A 13,449-nucleotide genomic window follows, 5' to 3' on the forward strand; every position below is an offset into this window, starting at 1 on the left:
AAAAAAAAAAAAAAAGGTGGGGCGTGGTGGCTCATGCCTGTACTCCCAGCACTTTGGGAGGCTGAGGCAGGCAGATCATCTGAGGTCAGGAGTTCGTGACCAGCCTGGCCAACATAGTGAAACCCTGTCTCTATTGAAAACACGAAAATTTGCTGAGTGTGGCGGCAGGCGCCTGTAATCCCAGCTGCTCGGGAGGCTGAGGCAGGAGAATCACTTGAACCCAGGAGGCAGAGGTTACAATGAGCTGAGATTGCTCCACTGCACTCCAGCCTGGGTGACAAGCGTGAAACTCTGTCTCCAAAAAAAAAAAAAAAGAAGGGGTGCTCCCATAAGGATATACAGATCAATGGAATACAATTCAGAGTCCAGAAATAAGTCCTTATGTTTATGGTTAATTGATTATTGACAAGGATGCCAAAACAATTCAAGGGGAAAAGAAAAATCTTTTCAACAAATGGTACTGGGACAATTAGATATCCACATGCAAAAGAATAAAACTGAACTCTTAACTCATACCATTCACCAAAAAAATCTCAAAATGGATCACAGACCCAAATTAGGACTTAAAACTATAAAACCATTAGAAGAAAACATAGGAATAAATCTTTGTGATGTTGGATTTCACAATGGTCTCTCAGATATGACACCGAAAGCACATTTGACAAAAGAAAAAGTAGATAAATTATGACCGCATCAAAATTTAAAACTTATACTGCTAACAATGCCATCAAGAAAGTAAAAAGAAAAATCAATAGAATGGGAAAAAAATACTTACTAATCATATATCCAATCAGGGATTTTTGTATAGCACATAGAGAACTCTTACAACTAAATAATAAAGGCCAAACCACCCAATTAAAATGTGGGCTAAAGGCCGGGCATGGTGGCTCATGCCTGTAATCCCAGCACTTTGGGAGGCTGAGGCAGGCGGATCTCCTGAGCTCCAGAGTTCGAGACCGCTCTGGGCGACATGGTGAAACCTCATCTCTACTAAATACAAAAAATTAGTAGTAGCGCCTGTAGTCCCAGCTACTCGGAAGGCTGAGGCACAAGAATTGCTTGAGCCCGGAGGCAGAGGTTGCAGTGAGCCAAGACTGCACCACTGCACTCCAGCTTGGGCTACAGAGTAAGACTGTCCCAAAAAAAAAAAAAAGGGCAAACGCAGACTGTGATAGGCAGCTTTTAAAACAGCTCCCAAATATCCCCAACTCCTGATATTCATGCCCTATGTAATCTCTCCTCTTGAGTATGGGCTAGACCTATGACTTGTTTATTTTTGAGACATGGTCTCACTCTGTTACCCAGGCTGGAGTGCAGTGGCACAATCTTTGCTTACTGCAGCCTTGACCTCCTGGGCTCAAGCGATCCTTCCATCTCAGTCTCCTGAGTAGCTGGGACCACAGGCATGTGCCACCACGCCCAGCTAATTTTAGTTTTTTTTTTTAGAGACGGGGTTTCACCATGTTGCCCAGGCTTGTCTCGAGCTCCTGAGCTTAGCAATATGCCTGCCTCAGCTTCCCAAAGTGCTGGGATTACAGGCATGAGCCACTGCAACTTTCTTTTTTTTTTAAATGTTTTTGAGACAGAGTCTCACTCTGTCGCCCAGGCTGGAGTGCAGTGGCGAGATCTCAGCTCACTGCAAGCTCCGCCTCCTGAGTTCACACCATTCTCCTGCCTCAGCCTCCCGAGTAGCTGGGACTACAGGCACCCGTCACCACGCCCGGCTAATTTTTGGTATTTTTAGTAGAGATGGGGTTTCACCATGTTAGCCAGGATGGTCTCGATCTCCTGACCTTGTGACCCACCCGCCTCTGACTCCCAAAGTGCTGGGATTACAGGCATGAGCCACTGTGACCAGCCTTAATATTTTTTTTATTCATTGTTTTACATACAAAGAGTTGTACATAATTAATGTATACTACTGGATAAATTGGAGATAAGTATACATCCATAAAACCATCACCACAATCTATATCATAAACCTATCCCCTACTTCCAAAATTTTCTCCTGCCCTCTTATTATAATTTGTGTGTGTGTGTGTGTTTGTGTGACTCTGATTTTTAAAAAGTCTGGCTTCCATCTTGCTCTCTCTTGCTTGCCTTCACTGGCCTCACAGACAGACATCACCTGCCTTGTGGTGAACTACCCTATGGAGAAGCCTATGTGGCAAGGAACTGAGGGTGGTCTCTGGGTAATAGCCTGAGAAAAACTGAGGCCCTCAGTCCAGAAACCCACAAGGAACAAAATCATGCCTACAACCATATGAGTGGGCTTGGAATTGGATCCTTTCTTAGTTAAGCATTCAGATGAGATGGTAGCACAGGCTGACATCTGAATTGCAGCCTATGTGAAATCCCAAACCACGGGACCTACTGAAAACCGCACCCACATTCCTGATGCACAGAAACCGAGAGAATGTTTGCTGTTTTAAACTACTTTTAAAAAATGGGCAAAGAATCTGAATATATATTTCTCCAAAGACATACAAGCACATATAAGGTCCTTAACATCATCAGCGATCAAGAATTGTAAATCAAAACCACAATGAAATACCACCTCACACCCAACAGGATGGCTCGAATCAGACATAGTAATAAAGTCCTTGATAAGTAAGGACTTGCTTCTGCCATTTTGTTATTTATTTTCTGGTTGTTCTGTGGTCTTCCTTCCCTCTTTCCTCGTTGTTTTCCTTTTTTTGAAAGTGATTGTTCATGTTGTTATGTTTTAATTTTTTGCTTTTTATTTCTGTGTTTGTGTTGTAGATTTTTTACTTGAGGTTAGCAACGATGTGGAGAAGCTGGGAACCTGCATACACTAGTGGTAGCAATGTAAGATGGCCCATTCACTTTAGAAAACCTTTCTTGACAGTTCCTCAAAAACTAAAACATAGATACTATATGACCCAACAATTCCACTCCTAAATATATATCTAAAAGAAATGAAAATATTTGCCCACTTGAAAACTTATACACAAATTTTCATAGCAACAGTATTCATAATAGCCAAAAGTAGAAAAATAGAAATATCTACCAGGTGATAAATGGATACATAAAATGGGATCTCCATACAATGGAATATTATTCAACAATAAAAAGGAATAAAGTACCAATACACACTAAAAACATGGGTAAATCTTGAAAACATTACGTTAAGTCACCGAAGAACACATTATGATTCTATTTATATGAAACATCCAAAATGGGCAAATCTATAAAGACAGAAAGTGGATTAATGGTTGTTTAGGGTTGAGGGAGGTGGGATGGAAAATGACAACTGATGGGCACAGATTTGCTTTGGGAAGAACAAAAATGTTCCAAACCTGGGTCATGGCAGTGATTCCACAATGTTGTGAATACTAAAAATCCTTGAATTTTACACTTTAAATGGGCGAATTGTATGTATGGTATGTGAATTATATCACCATGGAAGTGTTTGAAAGTAGAAAAGAAAAATAATTTGAGTGATATTTATTTTAGAAACTAACACCAGGTGCAGTGGCTCACACTTGTAATCCCAGAACTTTGGGAGGCTGAGGTGGGTGGATCACCTGAGATTAGGAGTTAGAGATCAGCCTGGCCAACATAGTGAAACCCTGTCTCTACTAAAAATACAAAAAATTAGCTGGGCATGGTGGTGGGTGCCTGTAATCCCAGATACTAGGGAGGTTGAGGCAGGAGAATCGCTTGAACCCAGCAGGCAGAGGTTGCAGTGAGCTGAGATCGCACTATTGCACTCTACCCTGGGCAATAAGAGCGAAACTCCATCTCAAAAAAAAAAAAAGGAAAAGAAAAGAAAATAACTAAAAGAGTAAGAAAAATGTTACAGTGGTAAGGTACATTTAAAATGCTTCCTCTAACCCTTTCACTTTAAAGAGTGGCAACCTCATTAGCTTATTTTAAATAGACTCCATAATTGAACAGTTTATAAAAATAAGTAGAGAGAATACCAAGCTATTTCTAAAGCAGACACAAACATTTCCAGCTGTAAATGGTAGTTAAATAAACATCAGTGATTGCAAATCCTGTGAAATACCAACAGGGTGAAGAAAAAAAAAACACTGGAGGAAAAGAAAAACAAAAAAGATCAAGAGAGAAGACAGTAAAGAGCATGAGAAAATAAATATCATGTCAGAATAAAATCTGCATCTTATCAGTCTACAACATACAATGGACCTCCAAAATGTGAGATCTCACTGCATAAGACAATGAAATTTATACTTCAGAATGCTAACCAACCACAGGGAATAATTTTGCCTCGTCATATTAAATACACATAAACTAAAATTACTAAAGCGACACCCACCATCAATGCCTGTGAACTACAATTCATGAGATACTTAAATAGCCTCAAAATATATAAAACTATCCTGGCACAATCACCAGTGTGAAATTCTGTACCATTTACTAGTTATAAAAGTAATAATCCAAACTCTTAGATGTAAATGGAAGAGAAAAACAGATGTCCAATATATTCACCCTACCCACAACCCTCTATACACACATCTACACTCCAATAATGATTAAAATCAGTATTTCTTTTTCTGTTTCCCAGTCCCCATTCCAGATTGACAGTAAGAAGGGTTGGTGGGAATACACATTCACAGGGTCCTGTTATACACCACTGGTGGGGCTGACATTGACCCAGCCCTGCGGAGAGCAGCTTGGCAATATTCAAGCTAAAGAAAGCCCCACGCCATGGCACACTTGTAGATGTATTCTGAGAATAGCGCTACTCAAGGTATGTCCATGGAAAGGGGCAGGCCACGAACTGAATTCTACTGGTCCTTGACAAGATAAACATTGCAATTGAGAGTAAGAATTTAGAAAGTTTTACAGCCATCTGATGGAGAACATTTTAATTTAAAAATTTTAAACTTGGCTAGACATAGTAGCTCACGCCTGTAATCCCACCCAGCACTTTGGGAGGCCGAGGCAGGCAGATCACCTGATGTCAGGAGTTCGAGACCAGCCTGGCCAACATGGTGAAACCCCATCTCTACTAAAATACAAAATTAGCCAGGAGTGGTGGCGGGCACCTGTAATCCCAGCTACTTGTGAGGCTGAGGCAGGAGAATCGCTTGAACCCAGGAGGCAGAGGTTGCAGTGAGCTGAGATTGTGCCACTGCACTCCAGCCCGAGCGACAAGAGCAAAACCCCGTCTCAAAAAAAAATAGGAAGGGGAAACAAGAGAAAGCCACACACAGAATTAACTCTATTTATAATGTAGTCTTTGTACCAATAAGAAAAAAATCTGGCCGGGCAGGGTGGCTCACACCTGCAATCTCAGCACTTTGGGAGGCCGAGGCAGGTGGATCATTTGAGGTCAGGAGTTTGAGACCAGCCTAACCAACATGGTGAAACCCCATCTCTATTAAAAATACAAAAAAATTAGCTGGGCGCGGTGGCACATGCCTGTGGTCCCAGCTACTTGGGAGGCTGAGGCAGGAGAATTGCTTAAACCCGGGAGACAGATGTTGCAGTAAGCCAAGATCACGTGACTGCACTACAGCCTGGGAGACAGAGTAAGACTCCGTCTCAAAATAAAAAGAAAAAAATCTGTTACAAATAAGACAAATGTTAACATTTAACAAAGCTAGGTGGAGGACACATAGATGCTGGTTCTATCATTCTCTAAAACTTCTTCTATTATATTAGTAACATTTCTTTTAAAATCAAAAAGATATATTTATAGTAAGTGCAACAAAAGAATAAGAGTGACGATAACAGACCAATAGAAGGGACATAATTCAAGTTGGAACATCAATAAAGAGTTCTATTAAAAAGTGGAATTTAGGCTGGGTGCGGTGGCTCACGCCTGTAATCCCAGCACTTTCGGAGGCCAACGTGGGTCAGGAGTCCAAGAACAGCCTAGCCAACATGGCAAACCTCCATCTGTATTAAATTAGCCAGGTGTTGTGGCACACACTTGTAGTCCCAGCTACTTCAGAGGCTAAGGCAGGAGAATCACTTAAACCCAGGAGATGGAGGTTGCAGTGAGCAAGACAGTGCCACTGCACTCCAACCTGAGTGACAGAGCAAGACTCTGTCTCAACAAAAAAGACAGGGGAATTTACAGTGAGAAATGAAGGACCCATAGGAGTTAGCCAGACTGTGGAAGAAGGAGGAAGAGCAGAAGTGCAAAGGTCTTGAGACCAAACGAAAGGCATGCAAGCCAGTGTGCACCTTGAGCATTTCCCCCCAGTGAGCCATGGCAAGAAGCAAGCATGCTGAGGCTGATGCCCCTAAAGGAATTTGAAGTGCAGAAATGACATGACACAATTTGTCTCTTAGGAGGATCCCTCTGGCTGCTAACTTTGGAAAGACTGGAAGGGATTTTAAAAAGCAGAATCAGAGATGTTGTTGCAAGAGTCCAGGAAATAAATGATGGCCAATATTCACTTGGTGGCAATGTAAACAGAAAAACAAGACCTAAATCGAGTTACAGTTGGAGCATAAAACTGACAAGGCTTAATGATAAATGGATTGGGGGAAGGGAGGTAGAGAGGGAGGCAAAATATCAACTAATGGACCAAAAGCCCAAGAGATCAGATAAGCTTATTAGAGGTAGGTCTGAAATTTAATCTAAATTTCCTAGCTTCCATGACAATGTAGAACACACCATTAGTTACTTAATTTACAGAAACTATAATGTAAAAACAAACTAGTAGTGGAGAAAAACAGATACATCTAGTAGCAAAATCTAACCAAGATCTTCCTCATAAAGGCAATGCTGTGTGTCACACAGGACATTCCCTAAATAATATCCTTTCTGTGTACTCATATGCTTTATAATCCTGCTCCTATCAAATTTCTTAAAAATAGATAAGTGTGCATAATTTCTAGAATAACCACTGAAAGAACACAAACAGAATGAAAGAAGTTGAGAACAACCATTCCAAAAGTAGGCAAGAAACATGCAGAAAAATAGAAACCACCAACTAAGATGATCTATTTAAACCTGAACATGTCAGTAATTATGTATATTAAATGTAAATGGACTAAATGCTCCCAGTAAATCACAAAGACTGATCAACTGAGGGCTGTGAGGGCTAGAGAGACTCTCAGGTCCCAGCTCTGAGTTGGCACAGGAGTGGGTGGTGGGAGGGGTGTGGGAGGTGTTAATGGCCCAGCAGGTGCAGGGCTAAGGTTTCCAATGACCTTTCCCCACCTTCTTCCTTTCTCGGGGTCATGCTTTATTTGGCCTGGTGCCTCCCTGCTGGACGCAGCAGCCAATCTGGGGCCCTGCCTCAGACCTGCATATTAGGTTGGGGATGTGGGGCAGGGAGCTGGCTGTGAATCCAAGATTCAACTTGTTGCCAGAAGTACAGTTATATGAAGGGGAAATTGAGTAAATAAGTAAATGCATTAGGGAGCATGGGAGCCAGGTTTCTCAAACGGAAAGGAAGAATCACAGAACAAACCCTATAGTCTTAGAATAAAATTAGTGGGAGTTGTTAGTATAAACTCGTGATTTTTAACAGATGGTAAATAGATGGAAAGAGAGAAGAAGAGAAGAAAGGAGGATGAATTTGTATACATATGTGACACATTTGTAGTACAAATACACTGGTAGAGAGAGGAAATACAGGGATGGGATGAGAAATCAAGGATACTGAGGTCCTATTTCCTAAGATGGATGATACTAATTTTATGATGATGATATGTTATTTTGCTTCCTAAAATGTATTTTGTATGTGGTGTGCTCTCAACATGGCACCAAGAGAGCCTAGGCTTCGAAGACTTATCATGAACTTAACAATCTACTCATATTTTCTACTAACTTGTGTGGGTCAAGCAGGGCATGTCATTTTGTTTAAAGAGACAATAGGCTGGACACAGTGGCTCACGCCTGTAATCCCAGCACTTTGGGAGGCCAAGGTGGGCGGATCACTTGAGGTCAGGAGTTTGAGTCCAGCCTGGCCAACATGAGGAAACACCATCTCTACCAAAAAATACAAAAATTAGCTGGGCTTGGTGGCATGTGCCTTGTAGTCTCATGTACTTGGGAGGCTGAAGTGGGAGAACCACTTGAGGCCAGGGGAAGTTGGGGAGTACCACTGCACTACAGCCTAGGGGACAGAGTGAAACCCAAAAATAAACAGACAATGATGCTCAGCCATGACTATTTCAACACAGATATATCTGCTCCTCAAAGAAAAAAACCCTTCATGAATATTCATCCTTTTCATGAATAGTCATCCTTTTAATCCCACCAAATGTACCTTAACCCTCAGAAAAGCAACATTCAAAGAGAAATAATGATCATCTTTTTTTTTTGACAGTTTCACTCTTTCGCCCAGGCTGGAGTGCAGTGGCACAATCTCTACAGGACTGAGCACCATGCCCCGCCCAATAATGGTCATCTTTTTACCAAATAAAGATCAACTGAAATATGACTACTAAGGCAATTAAAACCCTAAGATAACTTTTGGCCAGGCACAGTGGCTCACATCTGTAATCCCAGCACTTTGGGAGGCCGAGGCAGGCAGATCACCTAAGGTCAGGAGTTCGAGACCAGCCTGGCCAAACACTGTGAAACCCCGTCTCTACAAAAATACAAAAATTAACTGGGCATGATGGTGGGTGCCTGTAATCCCAGCTACTCGGGAGGCTGAGGCAGGAGAATCGCTTGAACCCAGGAGGCGGAGGTTGCAGTGAGCCGAGATCACACTATTGTACTCCAGCCTGGGCGACAGAGTGAGACTCTGTTTCCAGAAAAAAAAAAAGAAAGAAAAAAAAAGTTTTAACCACCACATACATCTATTCCAGGCAAGCACATTAGGTTTTTAAGGATGGCCTAATTTATATTAATAAAATAAAAACAACATAATGCAACCTTCTTTAGACTTCTGGCTTAACAAAAGTCCTCTTTTAAAAACTTTCTCCTAACTACATATTAATATCTTACACATATTATGCTGTGTGTATGTATAATTAACATATAACTCTATATATTATGTTATATAAAACCAAAATGACTATATTAACTTACCATCCCACTGGAATTATTTATTCCATTCATATTAATTTTTGTTACAAATCTAACTGACGGAGGAGCTTCTGGGTATTTAGGTCCACATTCTACTTTCAGGCTATATCTTCTGTTTTCATAATTTGTCTGGAAGGCAAAAAACAAAAGGACAATCAAAATAACAATACATAAAATATTAATGTCTGCTAAAAAAAGGAAAAGTACAATATGAATGTACTTGATAAGACAGTGTTTATGATTAATAATTTATTTTTCCACATTCAAATTTATTTCACCTATATGGTGAGAAAAAATGCAATAAGCATACTTAAAAATTGAGATGTTACAAAATTAACTCCATGAGATCTTACAAAATTAATTCTACAAAGTATTATCAATATGATCACAACTTGCTTTTGTGATAAAAATGATGCCTGTAACAAATTAGAAGGAAGAAGGAAAAAGGAAAAACCAAACCACTTAAATTTAGATTTTGCTAAAAAGTTTACATTGTAGAGGGAGGGGCTACTTGAGACTTGTGTCAAACATATATGAAGGTTTCTGTTTTACACAACAGTTCTGCTTATTCCTATTGTTCCAGAATTGACTATTAATAGTGCCTGTTTTCATTCTCAAAAGGGTCTTGTTGGATAACAAATTATATGATCATCCTACTTAATATGGCAATCAATAACTTCTAGCAAAAAAGAAAACCCCACATTATACCATTGTGCAGCAATAAAACATAATTATTTTATGTCTCCTGTTAGTTATACTTACGTTGCTACTTCATTAATTTTGAGGTTCATTAAATCCCATTATCTGAATTCAGAGATACAATAGCAAACTTCATGTTTACACATCATTTTCAAATAGGTATCAAACAAAGCTTCTAGATTATCCAGGGCTTATTTGCATGCCTATAAATTAGCTCTTCTTTCTCCTATGGCTTTTGTTCACTTGGTTAATTTAGTGTACCATTAAAACAGCAAAGTAAAAAATAAATGAATCCTCACCTTGACTCAGGAGATTAAAAAGAAAAAAATTGTTTTAAAGAGAATTTATAATTATTGAAATTTTAATAAATTTTCTACATTATAATTAAAATAACATAAAAATATATACATAAATAAAAGAAAGTGAAAAATTTAATACCTGCTGGCTGCTGAATAAGACCAGAGAGGGAGGAAGCTAATCAACCATCTACAGATCTCACCTACTCAAACTGATCCCATCCCCATGAACAAGAGCTATCCAAATGGAGGTCAGATTTGCAGTATTAAACTACTCTAATGTAAAACCTATGCAACAATCTTATATGTATGTTATTAAATACTTCAATGCTTTTAAGAAAAAAGATATATAAAACTTATCTGAGATTAACAGCAAGCAAATATTAATAATATCCCCAGTACTTTCAATATATAAAATGACTAAAATCAGACAGATCTCAAGATTATCTTGGCTGTGATTCTCCAATCTGGATGCATATCAGACTCCCCTATGATAGAGCAATTTTTTTTTTTTTTTTTTTTTGAGATGGAGTCTCGCTGTCGCCCAGGTTGGAGTGCAGTAGAGCGATCTCGACTCACTGCAAGCTCCGCCTCCCGGGTTCATGCCATTCTCCTGCCTCAGCCTCCCAAGTAGCTGGGACTACAGGCACCCACCACCACGCCCAGCTAATTTTGGTATTTTAGTAGAGACGGGGTTTCACCGTGTTAGCCAGGATGGTCTCCATCTCCTGACCTCTTGATCCGCCCGCCTCGGCCTCCCAAAGTGCTGGGATTACCGGCGCGAGCCACCGCGCCCGGCCCTGATACAGCAATTCTATTCCTAGGCATTTACCCAAACGAAATGGAAACAAACATGTTCACAAAAGACTTCTACAAAATGTCCATAGCAGCTTTATTTGTAAAAGCAATAAAGTAGATTAAATCCAAATGTCCATAAAAAAATTGATAAACACACTGTGGTATATCCATATAGTAAAATACTATTCAACAATAAAAAGAAACACATTCCTAATACCTCAGATAACACAACTGAATTGCTCAGACTTTATGCTGAGTAAAGACGAGAACCGTAAGTGTATACACTACATGACCCTACTTATCAAAGCTCTACAACATGCAAATCTCTCAGGTGCAGGAAGCAGGGGTGGGTGTGGGACAGGGCACAGGGAGCTTTCTGGAATGACGGGAATGTTCTGTATTTCCGTAGGGGTAACAAGCTACATTTGTCAAACTCACAGCACATCTGTGCATTTCACTACATGTAAATTCTACCTCAATTCCTTTTAAGTTAAAAAACAAACAAATAAACAAAAAACCAAAGCCCTTTTCTGAAGGATTTTATGTTAAGAAAAAAATTTTAGGCTGGGCGCCGTGGCTCACACCTGTAACCCCAACACTTTGGGGGGCCGACGCAGATCACGAGTCAGAAGATCGAGACCACGGTGAAACCCCGTCTCTATTAAAAATACAAAAAATTAGCTGGGTGCGGTGGTGGGTGCCTGTAGTCCCAGCTATTCGGGAGGCTGAGGCAGGAGAACGGCATGAACCCAGGAGGCAGAGTTTGCAGTGAGCTGAGACTGCGCCACTGTACTCCAGCCTGGGTGACAAGAGTGAGACTCCATCTCAAAAAGAAAAAGAAAAAAAATTTAATCCCAAAGCTAGCCTATTAATCTAATCCAACGCTTACAGTAAATATCACACTAACTTCTGACACCTTTGATTTTCTCCCCTCTAAATTTTAAATTAACAGGCTGGGCATGGTGGCTCATGCCTATAATCCCAGCACTTTGAGAGGCCAAAGGCAGGCATACTGCCTGAGGTCAGGAGTTCGAGACCAGACTGACCAACATGGTGAAACCCCGTCTCTACTAAAAAGATAAAAATTGGTAGCACACGCCTGTAATCCCAGCTAGTCGGGAGGCTGAGGCAGGAGAATCACCTGGACTCAGGAGGTGGCGGTTGCAGTGAGCTGACATCAAGCCACTGCACTCCAGCCTGGGTGGCAGAGCAAGACTGTCGCAAAAAAAAAATTAAATTAACAGCCAAGTTTTCCTGTTATTTAACAAAAAGCAAGAGCAAAAAAAAAAAAAGAGGAGAAAAACAAACTAATATTTACTAAGTCAAGTACTCAGGTATTCTCCTACTATGTAATTATTATTTCACTTAATTCTCATACTGTTTCTATTTTAAAGATGGAGACAGTACCTTCATTTGCATATGAGAAAACTTGAAAAAGTACTAAACTTTAGTGACAAAAAATATTCCTTCAGAAAACTGAACACAGAAACATAGAAAAACAAAACTGCTAATCATATAAATCCAAATAAATACTAGAACATAAAAAATGAGGGATCTGGATGGATGCGGTGGCTCACGCCTGTAATCCTAACACTTTGGGAGGCCGAGCAAGCAGATCACCTGAGGTCGGGAGTTCGAGACCAACCTGACCAACATGGAGAAACCCCATCTCTGCTAAAACTACAAAATCAGCCGGGCATGGTGGTGCATGCTTGTAATCCCAGCTACTCAGTAGCCTGAGGCAGGAGAATCGCTTGAACCTGGGAGGCAGAGGTTGCGGTAAGCCAAGATCCCGCCATTGCACTCCAGCCTGGGCAACAAGAGCGAAACTCCGTCTCAAAAAAAAAAAGAGGGACCTTTAGTCAATAAAGCATAAAAAATAAAAAACAACTGGCCAGGCACAGTGGTTCATGCCTATAATCCTAGCACTTTGGCAAGCCAAGGCATGAGGGCCATTTGAGCCCAGGAGTTTGAGACCCATCTTGTCAACATAGTGAGACCCCTGTCTCCACACACACACACACAAATTAGCCAGGTATGGTGGTGTGCCCCTATAGTCCCAGCTACTCAGAAGGCTGAGGTGGGAGGATTGCTTGAGCCCAGGGGGTTAAGGCTGTGAGCTGTGATCGGGCCACTACACTTGAACCTGGGTGACAGAGTGAGACTATGTCAAAATAAAATAAAACAAAAATAAAAAACAACCAACCATGTAACAATATGTTACAAGTCTTCTTCCTCTCAACCGGGCATGGTGGTTCACGCCTGTAATCCCAGCACTTTGGGAAGGCCGAGGTGGGCAGATCACCTGAAGTCAGGCTGAGACCAGCCTGACCAACATGGAGAAACCCCGTCTCTACTAAAAATACAAAATTAGGCCAGGTGCAGTGGCTCACGCATGTAATCCCAGCACTCTGGGAGGCTGAGGAGGGCGGATCACAAGGTCAGGAGATCGAGACCATCCTGGCTAACACAGTGAAACCCTGTCTCTACTAAAAATACAAAAAATTAAAAGGGCATGGTGGCAGGTCCCTACAGTCCCAGCTACTCAGGAGGCTGAGGCAGGAGAATGGCGTGAACCCGGGAGGCAGATGCGGTGGCGAGCCGAGATTGCACCACTGCACTACAGCCTGAGCGAACTGAGCAAGACTCTGTCTCACAGAAAAAAAA

General features: G+C 41.0%; 1 protein-coding gene across 2 annotated transcripts in view; it reads right to left on the reverse strand.

Annotated features, from left to right (window-relative positions):
• Nucleotides 1-13,449, reverse strand: part of LOC108535348 (ubiquitin-conjugating enzyme E2 variant 2) — a 59,543-nt gene that overhangs the window by 8,751 nt on the left and 37,343 nt on the right. For both annotated transcript variants that reach the window (XM_017881340.1, XM_017881341.1), the window contains exon 3: nucleotides 8,993-9,118. In XM_017881340.1, coding sequence (XP_017736829.1) covers nucleotides 8,993-9,118 — 126 coding nt within the window. The remainder of the gene's footprint in view (nucleotides 1-8,992; nucleotides 9,119-13,449) is intronic.

The sequence above is a fragment of the Rhinopithecus bieti genome, unplaced genomic scaffold (assembly GCF_001698545.2).
Source record: "Rhinopithecus bieti isolate Rb0 unplaced genomic scaffold, ASM169854v2 scaffold_13195, whole genome shotgun sequence".
In the NCBI taxonomy this organism is placed as follows: domain Eukaryota; kingdom Metazoa; phylum Chordata; class Mammalia; order Primates; family Cercopithecidae; genus Rhinopithecus; species Rhinopithecus bieti.